Below are 17,789 nucleotides of genomic sequence, written 5' to 3'. Positions count from 1 at the left end.
CTGCTCTGAGAGTTGACCTCTTCCTATTGCCATGGCCTCGGATGAGCTGCGGGTGGGCTCAAGGAGCCAGGGTCATTACAGGATCAGGGCCTTTGCTTCCCTGCAGCTGGATTCTCTCTCTCAGTCTAATCTTATGGTCCTGTCTGGCCCCCTTTGGGGGCTTACTGGCTGTCGCAAAATGACAGCGTGGGCAGAAAGAGTCTGCTTGTCATGTCATAGCTCCCCTCTGCGTTCCCCAGCAACGGGCTGATGCGGGCTGTGTCCCCTCCTCCAGGCAAGGAGGAGATTTTTCTCCAGGCTGAAGGCTTTTAGCTCAGTGATGGCTCGGTCTTCTCCTCCTCTTCCCGGAGCTTTCAGGTTATCCCTCCCAACTGCTGTTTGATTCTCAGAAAGCTCAGGGCTTCCCTGAGGACTAAAGATGCTATGCAAAGGCTTTGAAGATGGGCGAGGTGTTGAAACTGCCGGCAGAGCCATGGAAATGTAAAGCACGAGGGCTCTGACTGCCGGTGCTGAGCCAGTGGAAACTTGGCCCTTTGCATCTAGTCGGTTTCACTGCTTTCCCCTCCTTGGTTCATCGGTTTCACTGTGGTTGGCAAGACCCCTATAAACATCAGCGGAGGAGCAGGAGCATCCCCCGCCCCCCCTCGCCCCCCGTGCAATAGTTCCTTTATTTCAGAGTAGCAGCTGTGTTAGTCCGTATTCGCAAAAAGAACAGGAGGACTTGTGGCACCTTAGAGATGAACCAATTTATTTGAGCATCAGCTTTCGTGAGCTACAGCTCACTTCATCGGATGTTGATTTTCCACTGAATGCATCCGGTGAAGTGAGCTGTAGCTCACGAAAGCTGATGCTCAAATAAATTGGTTCGTCTCTAAGGTGCCACAAGTCCTTCAGTTCCTTTACTGACTCTTTTATTTTTAACAAACCTGAATTATTTTTAAAAATCAGAAACTGGAATTTTGAAAAATAACCATTTTTTTTTATAAGTCCCAAGCGGGCCGTGACCCTGTGACCCGATTAGTGTGTGGTCCTGCCATCGGAGTCCGTGACCGGATTCGCACAGCTAGGCAGGGTCCTGGGGTCGCCAGTGGGGTCCCACGTGGATCCATCCACACGCATCAGATTGCAGCCGGACATTCAGGTTTTCAAGGCCTTGTCTGCAGGGGATGGTGCCACTAGCTCAACTTATTTCAGGGACCTTCTCTGGCTGGTGCTACACAGGAGGGCCGACCAGAGGATCACAGAGGTCCCCTGTAGCCTTAGGCTTTATTAATCTAAATAGGCTTTGAAACCACTTTAGTTAAACTGGAGCAAAGCCACATGTGGCTGGTCTGGTTTCAGGTTATTCTGGCGTAAATAAACCTGTTCCTAATCGACTTAAGCGAAACTGGACTAAGGGTGTCTGCACAGGAGCTTGCACTAAATCGGTTTCAGTTCACACCTGAGGTTAGATAAGTCTCGTTTCTTGTGTAGACACGCCCGAAGGGCGTTAGGTGCCCGCTGTAACCCAGTGGGGGGCGTTTTACAGCTCCACCCCTGTGCAATGTCCACAGAGAATGTGGGTCTGTTATCGGCTCAGCGAGAGAAACAGGCTCGGAGAGGTGAAGTGACTCCTCCCAGGACGTATGGCGAGTCAGTGGCGGCACTGGAAATAGAACCCAGGAGTCCTGACTTCTGCTGTGGCAGCTCATGCGGTTAGCTCAGGAGGTCCCCGGTTCAAGCCCTGGTGTGGTGGCCATCACCCAAAGATCCCCTGGGCTTGGGGTCTGCTGATCTCCCACCATGTCGAGCGTTCGTTGGGATCTTTTAATCGCTCTTGGCCCCACCTCGCTGCCACCGCAGACAAAACATCCTTTGGAATCAGCCCGAAGGAAAAGGCTGCCTTGGGTTAACGTGCTCTAGCTAGGAGGTTATACTAGGGGGTGCGGCTGAGACTAGGGACTGGAGGAGAGTCTGACCTGGCTGTGTGGGAGACAGACCCTCGCTCCTCCGCTATCTCTGTGGCCCCCTTGCCAGGTGAACATTTCTTGTGATCGTTGAGTCCCGGGGAGGGAGGAGAGCTCCAGTGGTCAGAGCAGGGGAGTGGGAGTCAGGACTCCTGGGTTCTGTTCCCAGCGCTGCCGCTGACTCACTGTGTAGCCTTGGAGGAGTCACATCGCTGCTCCGTGCCTCAGCTTCCCCACCCGTAGAACGAGGGTTGTGATGCCTCCCTGGCCACGGTGGGATTTGAGCCCCGTATCACAAGTGCTTCCAGGTCTTCAGTGCAGCAGCTCAGGCCTTCCCTCTGCCATGGGGGCGCTGCTTTGGGTGCGGGCCTGCACTCCTGGGACGGAGCGCCCGCAATCCCCGTCCCCCGCCATGCCGTCTGCCGCGCGCGGGCTGGGCCGGAGGCGTGATTGCTGTGTGCTGTATTGCAGTGCACGGCCTGTGGGAGGAGTGGTCCCCGTGGAGTCTGTGCTCCGTGACCTGCGGGCGAGGGGCCAGGACGAGAACCCGGCAGTGCGTAGCTCCGCAGCACGGCGGGAAGGCCTGCGAGGGCCCCGAGGTGCAGACTAAGCCCTGCAATATCGCAATCTGCCCTGGTTAGTAACTCGCTCCTTGGCTCTTCTCCTCCGCGCTTTCCCGCTTGGCTTTCCCGCTTGCCTGCCTTCCCTGGCCATCCCTCAAAGCCCTCAGGTGGCCTCGCCCCCAGAGACAGCCCCACGCCACGCTCAGAAAAGGCAGCTCCCGTCCCTGGGCGGTCTCAGGGCACTTAGGCTCTGATCCTCAAAGGTATTTAGGCTCCCAACTTGGACTGAAATCAAAGGCAAAGACCTTTTGAGGTCCTATGCGTTAGGTTCCCCCCGGGGCTGGGAGCCCTGGGAACAGCCTAGAGACACCGGTACCGAGGTCATCTTCCGTCCCCCGGCTGCCCCTCGGCTATCCGCTAGCCGGCATGCAGGCTCGGAGCGCAGGGAGCAACGTGTGTGTGTGTGGGGGGGGGATCACGAGGGGCGGGCGGGGAGACTGATAGGGCTGTGGCACAGGATGCAAATGTCGTGCTGGAGAGGGATGATTTGGGGAGCGGATGAGGCATGCCCGTTTGTTCCTTTCCCTGAGCTAGGACAGCGGGTTGGAAGGGGATTCGGACGGGAGTTTGGTCGGAATGAGGCTGGCGGGGGGTGACCCAGGGGAGCGAGGTGTGAGTGCAAGCGAAGGGGGCGGCTGGGGTGACTGACAGCTTAGACAGACAGCCCCCCACATTAAAGCCCAGGTTCCCCAGCCCTGGGGCTGAATGGCCTGCGTCCAGCTCCCGATGGGGCCAATGCCTGTGATCCGGGGGCTAGCAGCAAACACTGCCGTCTCACTGAATGTGGCAGCTCGGCCGAGGCTCCAACGGGCTCAGCAAGTGACATTTCTGTGGGCGTGCGGGATGCACGTGAAATACACTGAGCGTCCCCAGAGGGTCACCTTGATTCCAGCCCCTTGTGGGGAGGGGAGAGCCCCGGGAGCTGGGGAGGAGGAAAGGAAGCACAGTCTTCCTGAGACAGGACTGTGAGACGTCTGGGTGGCATATCCTGCTGTGCCCCAGCCTGGCTTGTTAGCTCACAGGGCCCTGTGCGCGCCGGGAGGCCACAGCTGTTCCCTGGGGCGCTGGAGGAGGGATGGGAGGCAAAGGAGGGTGATGTGATGGGGCTGTAGCGAGGCATGAGATGTGGGTACGCAGAGCTCTATGGGCAAGAATGGAGTTGTGGGATGGGGTGAGGGGGCATATAGGGCAGAGTAAGGGGGAGGAGCTGTGGGGTATCGGAGAAGGGGCCCTATAGGGGCAGGAGCATACAATGGGCCAGCTGAGATTGTAAGTAGATCCCCTCTGGGAGCGGTGCCAGGCATGGGGGGGCTCTGGGCCTGTCCCGTCAGGGAGCTTTGCTGTCAGTTCCCTTTCGGCAGCCAGAGCTCCCCAGCGGGCGGGGGCTGCCGGCGGACGTAGCCGAGGTGTGAAATCGCCAGCGAGGCTGCGGGCGGCCGCCCCATCTGTGCCTGCCGCTTTAAAGCAGGGGCAGCGTGTAGCTCCGTCCGCGGCGACTCCTGCCCGCCCCGTCACTGGCCGGGGGAGAGCAGAGGACGAGAGGCTCCCCCTTTCTGTGGAACCCCCACCTCCGTGCTGAGTCTTGACACGGCCCCTTGGGATACTCCCCGAGAGATCGGGGACGTGGGGGCTCTTCCCCCTGCATGCTGTTCATGTCTCCAGGGTGTCTCCCTAGCTCAGAGGCCCAGGGGTGGAGGGTTGCTGCCCCACCGTACCTGGGCTGCAGTGGGTCACTCCGGGCTCTGCCTTTGACCCAGCCTGGTGGGCGGGTGTCGCTCATCTCTGTCGGGGGGAAGCTGACGAGTAGCACCCAGCAGGCTGCAGGCGGGTCGTTTGTAAGTAGCTTTGCGTCCAGGGCTAACGAGCAATTCCCCCCAGGGCAGAGCTGGGCAGTGGCCCAGGGCGGGGGATGGCATGGCATGCTGGGGTGGGAACCCTCCCAGAGCCCCACGGTGCCCACCAGGAGCCAGCAGGAGGAAACGGGAATGAGGGGAGGCAAAGAACAACTGCCCCAGCTGGGGTCGATGGGCCCTGCTCCACTGGAGCGAGTGGGCCGGGTCCCCTTGCCGTCGAGCGGTGGTGGCCACACCAGCTGCGGATCTGGCCCGAAGCCCTTTCTCTCTCTCTCTCTCTCTTATCCAGTTATTGATTTTGTGGCAGCAGATTGCCAGCTGACTCTTCGCTGCCCTGTTGGGCGGCTGACGGGCCAGACAGGCTGGTACCAGCCTGTGGGGAGGGCAAATAGCTGTGTGATCCCAACAGGGGCCTGGGGCCAGGAGTGCATCGAGAGCGATGGGGAGGAAACGTATTCGCTTGTTTCTGAGCCTCCACGCTGCCCCGCCCGGGCCTGTCTCCCAGATCCATCCCCTGGCGCGCGGGGCCATCCCCGAGCCCCGCGTCGGTTAGTTTCTCTCTGCTTCCTGGTTTCAGTGAGCGGATCCGCTGCATTTCCATGGCGGTGGTTTTAGGACACGGGTCAGGCCAGGGGTGGGAGTTGGGCGCTCAGAAGGCGGACGGGGGCTTAGATGACCTGCGGGTGCTCCTGCAGAGCCAGCCTGCTGCTCTGGGCTGCCAGGGCTCGGAGCTCTCCCGGGTGCTGCCTGGCGGCTGGTTAACGCTCCCTCCCACCTGGGCCTGGCAGGACATTCCCCCCCCCCGCCCCCACGGAAAGATCCATGCCGGGTCGGAGCGCCGCTGGGAGCGGCAGAGGGGAGGAGTCGCGTCTGCTCTGCACCCCAGTAAGGGCCCTGCTAAGGGCTAGCGGGAGGATTCATGGCTCATCCTGCTCTGCTGGTGTGGGGGAAGTGGGGGGGCGTAGTCAGGGCAGGATCCTTCCGCTCTCCGGATGCATCTCGGCTCTGCCATGCAGCGGAGATGCTGCTCACACGTCTCAGCCTGGGGTCCCCAGGCACAGCTGGGCTGATGCCCACAGACCCTCCACCCCCAGTGTTTCCTGTAAAGAAGCTGGTGGGAGCAGGCCGAACTGTGTCTTGGCCTGCTGTCCGCTGAGCCGCTGCAGCGGGACACTCCTGGGGCTAAGGCAGAGAGTCCCCCTGCAACGCGCCCCCCACCCTCCGGGGAATAGGAGCCACCAGAGTGGGCCAAGTCCTGGTGACCCCTGCCTGGGTGGCAGTGCCGTAACCACCGCAGGGAGGCAGGAGGTGAACCCAGAACCTTGAACACCACAACACAAGCAGCTAGAGTTTCAGCTCTAGGAGCAGCTGTTAGCTGGCAGCAGTAGTAGGCCATTACCCTCTAACCGGCCAGCCACTAGGGGGGGATGTGATGCACACTTTGCCAATGTGTGGCCGAAGCTCATAACCAGATAGGGGAGGACGAGGTTCGTGCCTGGATCTGGACACCGGGGCCAAGAGGAATTGCCCCTGCTTCCCGTCCCCCCAGCTCCTGTTTGCACTAACCACCTTCTCTCCTGTGCTTTCCCCGGCAGTGGAAGGTCAGTGGCTGGAGTGGGGCTCGTGGAGCCGGTGCTCGGTGTCGTGTTCCAATGGAACCCAGCAGCGCACGCGCAAATGCAGCGTCTCGGGCCATGGCTGGGCGGAGTGCAAAGGAGCCCACGCCGACGCCAGGGAGTGCACCAGCCCCAACTGCCCAAGTAAGGCTCACGCTCGCTCCTTACGCTGTGTGGGGGCAGGGGGCTTGGGCAGAGCAGGGCGCGGCGTGGCTGGGACAGGCCACGGGGAGGGCGTCAGAGCTCGGAGAGGCTGGGGACACCATGCTGGGCGTTGCTTTGATGCAGACTAGTCCACATGTGGCAGGTGCTGGCATGTTGGGGCCCAACCCCTGCACAGGGACTCTGGGGGGAGAGTAGGAGCACCTCTGGGCGGGTAAATGCCCCCTTTCAGTAACTGGGTGTGAGCAGCAGTGCTGTGTCAGGGGGGAGGTGTTCCTGTGTGTCGCTTTGTGTGTGAGCAGCTGTGCTGTGCTTGGGTGGGGCCGCCTGCATTGCCCTGGGTGTGAGTGGTGGTGCTGTGTCGGGGGATCCCGTGCATCCTGGTGGGTGTGAGTGTCAGTGCCCTGTCGGGGGAGGGTTCCCGTGCATCGTGGGGTGTGTGAGTGGCAGTGACACATTGGGGGTGGGGTCCCTGTGTGTCACTATGGGTGTGAGTGGCGGTGCCGTGTTGGGGGGTCCCCCGGTGTCACTGTGAGTGTGAGCAGCGGTGCCGTGCTGGGGTGGGGAGATCTCCATGTGTCCCTGTGAGTGTGAACAGCGGTGCCGCGTCAGGAGATCCCCATGCATTGCGGTGAGTGTGAGCGGCGTTGCTGGGGTGGGGGTATCCCTGTGTGTCGCTGTGGGTGTGAGCGGCGATGCCATGCCGGGGTGCAGGGATCCCCAGGCGTCGCTGTGGGTGTGAGCGGCGGTGCCGTGCCGGGGTGCAGGGATCCCCAGGCGTCGCTGTGGGTGTGAGCGGCGGTGCCATGTTGGAGGATCCCTGTGCGTCGCAATGTGTGTGAGCGGCGGTGCTGTGCAGGGGTGGGGTGGTCCATGTGTCCTCACGCTTGGCATGGTTTGCCCAGTGAGTGGGGGTTTGTTCACACTGAGCCGCCCCACTGCTGATGTGCCATGGGAGGAGCTGCCTGACCCTCTGTGCAGGGTGCCCTGTCTCCCGGATCCAGGTTTGTGCGGTGCTCGCTGTAGAGTGGGCTCTGTCCTGCTCCCCGAGCCCGTTGCTGTCCTGGGTCTCTGATCCCGGTCTCAGCTGTTCTTTCGGGATCTCTGCGTCCAGGAGCTTCGGCTGTCCCTCCGAGCCTGTGGCCACCGCAGCAGCTGGCATCTCTGCCCCATGGCAGGCCCTGGGCTGGGTCCCAGACTCGGCGGAAACACATTTAAACTGAGCCACAGACAGGGCCCGTGGACCTGTCTGCGGCGCCAGCTGCGCTCCATAGGAACGCTAATCCCCAAGTAGCGGGGATGGAGCTGCCCGTCAGCAAGCGACGGTGACAGATGGGCCCCGGCTGCCTCTCCCCGCCACAGAGCTAGTCTGTCAGCTTTTATGAGAGCTCAAGCAGAGGAGCTGGGGGGCAGGGTACGTCCAGAGCCGGGGGGCACCGTCTCCTGGGGGCTCCTGCTCGCTTGGAGATAGTTGTGGCTCCCCGCTGGGCTCGAGCGCTAGCCCCGTGGCACGGCAGCATCGTGGGCCTGCCAGGGGTCCGTGGCTCCCACAGAGGGGGGGGGGGCACAAGCGTCTGTGCGAGCGCTCGCGATGGCACTAGGAGCCCGCTGGCCCAGGTGCACGGACTCGGCACGTCGCTCTGGGAATGCGCCCATGCACGAGCACGCCCGGTAGCGTCGGGGAGCTGAGCATGCAGGCGTGAACCTTCACAACCGCCCAGAGCCACTCGTGCGCGCGCGCGCAGCAGCAGCAGATGCCCTGACGAAGGGCCCCGTGGCTGGTCAGTTGCTGCCAGGACCAAGGACACATCCAAGGAGATGTGGCCTGGCTCAGCGGGAGCCTCCAGGCTCCCACGCCGAGAGGTTTAACCCTTAGCCGTGCCGCTAGCCGGGGGAGGTTTGCTGTCAGTCCAGCAGGCGGCCCCAAAGACCCAGGGTTCTCTCCCGCTGCCACGCTCGCGGTCTGCCTGCGTGTGCTTCAGTGCAGTCGGTACGTGCAAATGCAGCCTGGGCAAGTGTGCACAAGCGGGCACTAGCGCAGGCTGGAGCTGTCTCATAGGCTCACGTGCACCCCGAGCGGAGCCAAGGACCTTTTCCGGACCTTGGTGGCCCTTCGGTGCGGAGGATGGTCCTTTTCTGCCGGCCTGAACCTGACAGCCAGCGCGGGGTGAGCCGGTCTGTGAGAGTCGGCCCCAGGACGGGGGCGGGCAGGTCTCCTGATGATGCTCTTGGCTTGGCCTTGATCCTTCCCACTATTCCCAGTCAGTCTTGGCCCCTCGGGTGGGTCCAGACAGGCCCTGTGCACCCAGCCCTGGAGGGAGGGCAGGTGTTCGGCCCAGTGCAAAGCAAGGGCAGCCGCTGTCACGTGCCTGCTGACCTTTAAATGTCACTTGGCTGCCGAGAGCTGCATGGAAAGGTCGGGGGCGCCGGCTCCTGGCAGGTCACGTGGCACATCCAGGCTGCTGTGCCACTGTGACGATGTGACGCAGCAGGGAGGGGGGAGTGTTGACCTGGGAATGTGCCCTGGGGACGGGAGACCTGAGAGCCTGTCACCTGAGCCAGGAGGGGGAGGGGGAGGTAACACCTCTGCCCAGGAATGTGGACGGAGGCTGCAGCAGGGAACCTGCTCGGTGGGTTTAGTTTCAGGTTGGGGCTGGGTGGAGGAACACAGGGAACCCCAGGGCTGGGGTCTAAGCTCCCTGCTCCCCCAGAAGGACTTGACTGAGGGGTCCTGGCTGTACCCACAAGCTCTGTTTTGGACTGTGTTCCTGTTGTCCAATAAACCTTCTGTTTTACTGGCTGGCTGAGAGTCTCAGTGAATCCCAGGAAGAGGGGTGCAGGGCCTGGACTCCCCCACACTCCGTGACAACTGGTGGCAGCGGTGGGATCTACTGCACCCCGTGAACGGCGCTTCCTGCAGTAAGTGACTGGGGAACAGTAAAACGAAGGGGGATTGACGGGGACCAGGTGTGCTGAAGATTCAGAGAGAGACGGTTTCAGGGGGCGGTTAACCCCTGGGAGTGTGTGACCAGAGAGAAGGACTTTTGCAGTAACAGGGTCCCCCGGGGGATTGCAGCGAGCGGTCCCAGGGGCGGAGGAGTCTGCAGCTCGACCCTGGCAAAGAGGTGGTGACCTCAAGAAGGACTGGCACACTTGGGGCTTTTCCTGGAAACCGTGGACAGCTGCCCGGCCTGCGAGTGGCCAGCAGGGAGATGTACGCTAAACGCCTTAAGAGCGACCTGGTGGAGCTGTGCAGGCAGAGGGGGCTGCGCATCGGGAGGTCCACCAAGGAACAGCTGATTGCCCAGCTGGAGGAGAGGGATCGCTTGGATGACCTGATCCCTGTCCCTGAGGGAAGCCGCCCGGCGGACCCAGCGTGGGCCCTGGGGCCTGACCAGGCTGGGAGGGGTCAGACTGCTGCCCAGGACACCCCGAGACCCTTCCTACCTATGCCTGGGGGAGGGGTTGGGGGAAGCCCAGCGAATACCGAGGGCACCCTGACCCCAGCAGCCAGCAGGGGATCCTCCCGGCGGAGCTCCCCATCCCTGGAGCGGATGCGGCTGGAATGGGAGAGGGAGAGGAAAATGAGGGAGCTGGAGGATCATGAAAAACAACGTCAACATGAGGAGAAACAACGTCAACATGAGCAGGAGGAGAAGGAGAGGGAGCGTCAGGAGAAGGAGAGGGAGCGTCAGGAGAAGGAGAAACAACGTCAACGTGAGCAGGAGGAGAAGGAGAAACAACGTCAACATGAGCAGGAGGAGAAGGAGAGGGAGCGTCAGGAGAAGGAGAAACAAAGACAGCATGAACTGGAGCTGGCCAGGCTGAGGAGCAGTGGGGCCCCGGCTGCGGTGAGTGAGGGGGGACCCAAGACTGCAAGGAGCTTTGATAAGTGCTTCCTGGCCCAGCGGAAGGAGGGGGAGGACATAGACAGCTTCCTGACGGCCTTTGAGAATGCCTGCGAGCTGCACAGGGTTGACCCTGCAGACAGGCTCCAGTTCCTCACCCCCTTACTGGACCCCAAAGCCGTGGAGGTCTACAGCCGGATGACAGGGGCAGAGGCAGGGGACTATGAACTGTTCAAACAGGCCCTGCTCCGTGAGTTTGGGCTGACCCCCGAGATGTACCGGAGAAGGTTCCGGGGTCAGCGTAAAACGCCTGAGGTCACCTACCTACAACTGGTCAACAGGATGCAGGGATATGCCCGCAAGTGGACAGCGGGGGCCCAAACTAAAGAGGACCTGCTTGACCTGTTCGTACTGGAGCACCTGTATGAACAGTGCCCTTCCGACCTGAGGCTGTGGCTGGTGGACAAAAAGCTCGCGAACCCCCAGCACGCAGGGCAGCTGGCCGACGAGTTTGTGAACAGTCGGTCAGGGGGTAGCCGGGAGGAGTCCCAAAAGAACAGGCCCCCCCCGATGCAGAGAGAGAGTCACCATGGGGCCTCCCAGCGGGGAAATAGGGAGAACCCCCTCCAAAGGGGAACGCCTGGTGTCGGGCCCCTCCGACCCGCTCGAGGGGACCAACGTGACCTGAGCTGCTATCACTGTGGCCAGAGAGGCCACGTACGGGCCCAGTGCCCCGGGCTCAGGGACAAACTGAGCAGACCCAACCTACCCAGGGTTAACTGGGTAGGGACTCAGCTGGACGAGGGGCAGGCGACCCAGGAAAGGGGGGCTACCAGTTTGCCACCTGCTCAGGAGGGAAGAGTACCCCCAGCCAGCCCCGCCAGAGGGCCGGATGCTCCGGACTCAGGATGCTCAGTTTACAGGGTGGGCGCGGGGCTGTCCCTCCGGAGAGAGTGCCTTGTTCCCCTGGAGGTGGATGGGAGGAAGGTCAATGGATACTGGGATACGGGCGCGGAGGTGACGCTGGCCCGGCCCGAGGTGGTGGCCCCAGATCGGGTGGTGCCCAACACCTACCTGACCCTGACGGGGGTGGGCAGGACCCCATTTAAGGTGCCCGTGGCAAGGGTACACCTGAAATGGGGGGCCAAGGAGGGCCCCAAGGATGTGGGGGTACACCACCATTTGCCCACTGAAGTTTTGATGGGGGGAGACCTAGAGGACTGGCCAAGCGACCCCCAGACCGCCCTGGTTGTGACCCGTAGCCAGAGCCGGCGAGGGGCACTGCGACCTGACCCTGGGGAGGGTACCACACTGGAGGCGCGAGACCCTACTCGGGTGGGGAGAGAGCGCCGAGGGGCACGGCTCAGAGAGGCTGAGGCCTCAGACCTGGCCACGGAGGGGGAACCGGGCCCCATCCCTTCCCCAGCCGCTGAGTTCCAGGCCGAGTTGAGGAAAGATCCCTCCTTGCAGAAGCTCAGGGACCTGGCCGACCTCAGTGAGGGACGGACCATGAGGAGAGGCTGCCAGGAGAGGTTCCGGTGGGAGAAGGGGTTCCTGTACCGAGAATGGGCTCCCCCACGGGAAGGGGAGTCCTGTGGGGTCAGGAGGCAGCTGGTGGTCCCCCAGAAGTACCGCCGCAAGCTCCTGTCCCTGGCCCATGACATCCCCCTCGCAGGGCACCAGGGAATCCGGCGCACCCGGCAGAGGTTGCTACAGAACTTTTACTGGCCCGGGGTCTTTACCACGGTCCGGCAGTATTGCCGATCCTGTGACCCCTGTCAGAGGGTGGGGAAGGCCCGGGACAAGGGGAAAGCGGCGTTGAGACCTTTGCCCATCATAGAGGAGCCTTTCCAGAAGGTGGCCATGGACATCGTGGGGCCTCTCAGCAAGACGACCCGGTCGGGGAAGAAATACATTCTGGTGGTGGTAGATTTCGCCACCCGCTACCCCGAGGCAGTGCCCTTAGCTTCCATTGAAGCAGACACCGTGGCAGATGCGCTCCTGACCATTTTCAGCCGAGTGGGGTTCCCCAGGGAAGTCTTGACAGACCAAGGCTCCAACTTCATGTCGGCCCTGCTCCGGTGCTTGTGGGAGAAATGTGGGGTCCGGCACGACTGGGCCTCAGCATATCACCCCCAGTCCAATGGGCTGGTGGAGAGGTTTAACGGGACGCTAAAGATGATGCTGAAAACCTTTATGAACCAGCACCCGCAGGATTGGGACAAGTACTTACCTCACATGCTGTTCGCGTACAGGGAGGTGCCCCAGGAGTCTACCGGATTTTCGCCTTTCGAACTGTTATATGGAAGGAGGGTGAGGGGCCCCCTGGACCTGATGAGAGACGAGTGGGAGGGGAAGGCCACTCCCGATGGAGAGTCAGTGGTGGAGTATGTCCTGACCTTCCGAGAGAGACTGGCTGAACTCATGGGCCTGGCCAGGGAGAATCTGGCCAGAGCCCAGAGGAAGCAGAAGGTCTGGTATGACCGCACGGCGCGGGCCCGTGCCTATGCCACCGGGGATCAGGTGATGGTTCTCATCCCCGTGAGAAAGAACAAACTACAGGCCGCCTGGGAGGGCCCGTTCAAGGTCGTCAAGCAGCTCAATGAGGTAAACTATGTGGTGGAGCTGTCGAACCGGGCCCACCACCGCCGGGTGTACCATGTGAATATGATGAAGCCATATTATGCCAGGGGGAATGTGGTGTTAGCTGTGTGTGGTCAGTGGGAGGAGCAGGGAGATGACCCTTTAGTAGATCTGTTCCCTGGGACCAGAGCTGGTTCCCCCCTGGAAACAATTCCCCTCTCGGATCAGCTCACCCCTGCCCAGCAAGCTGAGGTCAGGGGGGTGCTGCATCCGTACCGACAGCTGTTTTCCAACCAGCCTGGACGCACTAATCTGACTGTCCACCGGGTGCAGACAGGGTCGCACCCGCCGATAAGATGCTCCCCCTTCCGAGTCACAGGGAAAACTGCTCAGGACCTGGAAAGAGAGGTCCGGGACATGCTGGCTTTGGGGGTGATCCAGCCATCGGCCAGCCCTTGGGCCTCGCCGGTGGTGCTGGTCCCCAAAAAGGATGGGTCAGTCCGGTTCTGTGTGGACTATCGGAAGCTCAATGCCATCACTGTATCGGATGCCTACCCCATGCCCAGGCCGGACGAGCTCCTAGACAAGCTGGGAGGAGCTCGGTACCTTACCACCATGGACCTTACAAAGGGCTACTGGCAAGTGCCGCTGGATGCAGATGCCCGGCTGAAATCGGCCTTTATCACCCCTCTGGGGCTCTATGAGTTTCTGACCCTGCCTTTTGGCCTCAAGGGAGCGCCGGCCACCTTCCAGCGCCTGGTGGACCAGCTCCTGAGGGGGATGGAGAGTTTTGCCGTGGCGTATATTGACGACATCTGTGTCTTTAGCCAGACCTGGGAGGACCACGTGGCCCAGGTTAGACAAGTGCTGGACCGACTCCAGGGGGCTGGGCTGACTGTCAAAGCGGAGAAGTGCAAGGTGGGGATGGCTGAAGTATCTTACCTGGGCCATCGGGTGGGGAGCGGCCGCCTAAAGCCGGAACCGGCCAAGGTGGAGGTGATCAGAGACTGGCCCGCTCCCCACACCAAAAAGCAGGTCCAAGCCTTTATTGGGATGGCAGGATACTACCGAAGATTTGTGCCCCACTTTAGCGCCATAGCCACCCCCATCACTGAGCTATGCAAGAAGGGGAAGCCAGACAAGGTGGTCTGGACCGAGCAGTGCCAGGAGGCTTTCCGGGCGCTGAAGGAGGCTCTGGTCAGTGGCCCAGTTCTGGCAAACCCAGACTTTGACAAGCCCTTTGTGGTGTTCACCGACGCCTCCGACACGGGACTGGGGGCGGTGTTAATGCAGGAGGATGAAAAGGGGGAGAGACACCCCATCGTGTATCTGAGCAAGAAGTTGCTACCCCGGGAGCAACACTACGCGGCCATCGAGAAGGAGTGCCTGGCCATGGTGTGGGCCCTCAAGAAACTAGAGCCCTATCTCTTCGGGCGACACTTCACCGTGTACACCGACCACTCTCCCCTGACCTGGCTGCACCAGATGAAAGGAGCCAACGCCAAGCTCCTGAGGTGGAGCCTGCTCCTGCAGGATTACGACATGGACGTGGTCCATGTGAAGGGAAGTGCCAACCTGATAGCGGATGCGCTGTCCCGGAGAGGGGGCCCCGAACTTCCCCAGGTCACTGGTCACAGTGACCCCGCTCAGTTCAGTCTCGAAGGGGGGAGAGATGTGACGATGTGACGCAGCAGGGAGGGGGGAGTGTTGACCTGGGAATGTGCCCTGGGGACGGGAGACCTGAGAGCCTGTCACCTGAGCCAGGAGGGGGAGGGGGAGGTAACACCTCTGCCCAGGAATGTGGACGGAGGCTGCAGCAGGGAACCTGCTCGGTGGGTTTAGTTTCAGGTTGGGGCTGGGTGGAGGAACACAGGGAACCCCAGGGCTGGGGTCTAAGCTCCCTGCTCCCCCAGAAGGACTTGACTGAGGGGTCCTGGCTGTACCCACAAGCTCTGTTTTGGACTGTGTTCCTGTTGTCCAATAAACCTTCTGTTTTACTGGCTGGCTGAGAGTCTCAGTGAATCCCAGGAAGAGGGGTGCAGGGCCTGGACTCCCCCACACTCCGTGACAGCCACCTCCTCGGAGGGGGGAGAGAAAATCCGGGGAGGGAGACCAGAGCCAGGCTGCTGAGCCCCACAAGGCTCCGAGATCGGCGGGCGGCGCTGCAAACCTGCCGCTCTCTGGGCCGCTCGAAGGGCGCACGCTCCGCCCCCTGGATCTGGGTGCGAGTGGTGAGGCCGGGCGGCGTGACCCAAAGGCTGGGGCACTGGGCTAGGAGGCAGGAAGCCTGGCTTCGAAACCCACCCCCCCTCGCTGAGAGTCCCAGGGTGCATCGCTTCCCTGCTCCGCACCTTGGTTTCCCCATCTATGCCAGGTTGGCAGCGATACTGACCCACCATTGTGCAGTGCCAGGAGGCCGATGCCTCGAACCTCAGCGGTGTCTCCTTGGACTCTGCTGTGGCACCGGACCCTGACCCATTGGGGGTGGAGGTCCCCCCAGCCCTGCGGGGGAACAACCAATGGACTGAACAAGGGAGCATCAGGAGGGGAGGCAGGGGGGATGGGGAGCTGCATAGGTGGCTGGAGCCGGGCCCGCAGAGGGCAGAGGGGGTCCTGGGGAGAGCAGGCGGGCTGTGTCTGGGCTCCCCTGGATTGGCAGGCAGAGGGTGGGAACGTGGGTCTTGGGGGGCGGGGGTGTTGGGACTGAAAGGACAGGAATGCCAGGGGTGGGGGTGGTGCTAATTAGCCGAGGACACCCTGGGACACGAGGGGACATTTGTCTCGTTTGGTTGAAATGAAGCTGAAACGATTGATTAATGGGTTTAATAATCTGTAGAATATTTGATTAAAGTCATTATGGGCTGGCGCGGCCGTGTCCCAGTCTCTGGCAGTCCCTCTCGCTTGTCTGTCTGTCTGGTCCCTGCCCTGCCTGCATCAGGGCCCTAACATGCGTCTCTTGCTCCCCCTCGCAGCCGACGGCAAGTGGGGCCCATGGAACCACTGGAGCTTGTGCTCCAAGACGTGCGACACGGGCTGGCAGAGACGTTTCCGGATGTGCCAGGGCACGGGCATGCAAGGTTACCCGTGCGAGGGCTCTGGAGAGGAGGTCAAGACGTGCAACGAGAAGAAGTGCCCAGGTACTTGGTGGAGAGTCTGCCGACCCCTGCTCAGCCTCCAGCCCAGCACGCGGGCTCCCCCTGCCTCGGGACCCAAGGACTCTGCCTCTCTCTGGCCAGCTGGTGTGATACCTTCCGTGCAGCCAGCTCCTCCTCCTCCTGTCCTGCCCTGACACCCAGCCAGCCCATCCGTCTGTCCTTCCACCTGCCTGCTCTCCCTGTAGCCATCGGTCCTTCTACCTACCCACCTTCTGTCCATCCTTCCACCCGCCCTCTGTCCCTCCATCTGTCTGTCTGTCCTTCCACTCGCACGCTGTCCCTCCACCCGTCTGTCCGTCCTTCCACCCACCCGCTATCTGTCCGTCTGTCCTTCCACCCACCCGCTGTCTCTGCATCCGTCCTTCCAGCCGCCCGCTGTCCGTCCAGCTCCCTCTCTCAAGCCAGTCCTCCCTCCACGCCACCAGCTGACCAGCCACATACCTGCTAGTCCCGCCCAGCAGCCCCCCCTCCCCCCCGCACCAGTCTAGTGGCCCATCCATGCAGAGCAGCCGTCCGGGGGCCCATCTCACCCTCGCATTCCCTTGGCAGCCTACCATGAAATGTGCAAGGACGAGTACGTCATGCTGATGACCTGGAAGAAGACGGCCGCTGGCGAGATCGTCTACAACAAATGCCCACCCAACGCCACCGGTGAGTGGCCGCGGCACCGTCTCTGCCCCAGCTCCCACCTGGGCTGAGAGCCGAATGGGGAGGGGGGCCAGGCACGTGGGCTACGGGATTCACTTGCCAGCAGGCTCTTTTCTCTCATGACCCTGCCTGCTCCCTGGGACCCCCTTGCACTCCCCAGAACAAGCTGAGCTAAGGCTGCTGGCCCCTGAGTAATTCTGCTGCCTTCCTAGAAGAGCTGATTCCCCGGCCTGGCTTTCCCATGGCACCTTGTTGGGTGGGGTTTGGGTGGCTGCAGGCTGCTGCTAGGGCTGGGAGCCTGGGGGCAGGTGCTGGGACTTGGGGGAATCTGTGGGCGTTGGCTCTGTGGGGGGCTGCGGGCACTGGGGCTGGATCTGGGCCTGGGGGCTGTGGACACTGAGGCTGGAAGGCAGGGGCTGCTGGCGCACTGGGGAGCTGCGGGCACTGGGGGGCAGGGGCTGCAGGTGATTGCTGGGGCTGGAGCTCGGCCTGGAAGGCTGTGGGCACTGGGGTTGAGGGGCAGGGGCTGAGGGCTGGAGCTGAGCCTGGGGCTGTGGGCTCTGGAGCTGGGGGGCAGGGGCTATGGGCACTGGGGCTGCGGGCTGGAGCTGGGCATGGGGGCTGTGAGCGCTGGGCACTGGGGCTGGGGGGCGGCGTGGGGGCAGGGGCTGGGGGCGCTCGGGCTGCACAGGCTGGGTGCTCCATGCTTCTTTTCCCCTCTTGTCTAGGATCCGCCAGCCGCCGGTGCCTGCTGAATGCCCACGGGGTGGCGTACTGGGGCGTGCCCAGCTTTGCCCGCTGCATCTCCCACGAGTACAGATACCTCCATCTCTCAGTAGGTGCACGCTCCGGTGGCCCATGCGCTCTCTCCCCCCTCCTCTCTCGCCGGCGCCGTGCCGGGACGGCCTTGGCACTGCCGGCGGCGTTGCTTTGAGCCTCCCTTGCACAGGGACAGAGCGAGCCTCCCAGCCAGCCCCCTCCCCCCCGCCCTGCCCGCTCGGGGCCCAGTGCCGGCCCCGGCACCTCTGCTGAGCGCCCCCCGCGTTGCCCCATGTGCCCTGTGCCGGCAGCCACCTGACTGCAGGGGCCATTTCCTTGCGGGGGCTCTTGTTTCTTGGCCGGTTGGGGGCTCCCAGAGCTTGCAGTGGGTTCGGGTGCCTGGGCCGTGGTTTGAAGTGGCTGGTCGGGGGGCGGCTTTGATCTGGCGTTCTCCAAAGGTGGGGATTGCTGCAGTCGTTGCTGCAGGAGAAGGTGCCTCATTCCTCCTCCCCAGGGTCAGCCCCGTCCCCTGGGTCGATCCCCCCGGGCCAGAGTCCTTGGCCACGGGGTTCCCGCTGGGCCGATAGGTCCCTGGG

The 17,789-nt window shown here is 62.4% G+C and overlaps 1 protein-coding gene across 17 annotated transcripts in view; it reads left to right on the top strand.

Moving 5' to 3' along the window:
- The window catches only part of ADGRB2 (adhesion G protein-coupled receptor B2), a 108,101-nt gene that overhangs the window by 51,950 nt on the left and 38,362 nt on the right, over positions 1–17,789 (top strand). For 10 of the 17 annotated variants that reach the window (XM_043532340.1, XM_037881966.2, XM_043532338.1 and 7 more), the window contains 5 exons: positions 2,418–2,582; positions 6,018–6,182; positions 15,604–15,768; positions 16,336–16,437; positions 17,163–17,269. In XM_043532340.1, coding sequence (XP_043388275.1) covers positions 2,418–2,582; positions 6,018–6,182; positions 15,604–15,768; positions 16,336–16,437; positions 17,163–17,269 — 704 coding nt within the window. The remainder of the gene's footprint in view (positions 1–2,417; positions 2,583–6,017; positions 6,183–15,603; positions 15,769–16,335; positions 16,438–17,162; positions 17,270–17,789) is intronic. The other 7 variants (XM_043532346.1, XM_043532344.1, XM_043532343.1 and 4 more) reach the window with 1 other exon arrangement.

This window comes from Chelonia mydas, chromosome 19 (genome assembly GCF_015237465.2).
Source record: "Chelonia mydas isolate rCheMyd1 chromosome 19, rCheMyd1.pri.v2, whole genome shotgun sequence".
Taxonomy (NCBI): Eukaryota; Metazoa; Chordata; order Testudines; family Cheloniidae; genus Chelonia; species Chelonia mydas.
Note: the sequence above shows the minus strand (reverse complement) of the source record. Positions and strands in the feature narration are given on the sequence as shown.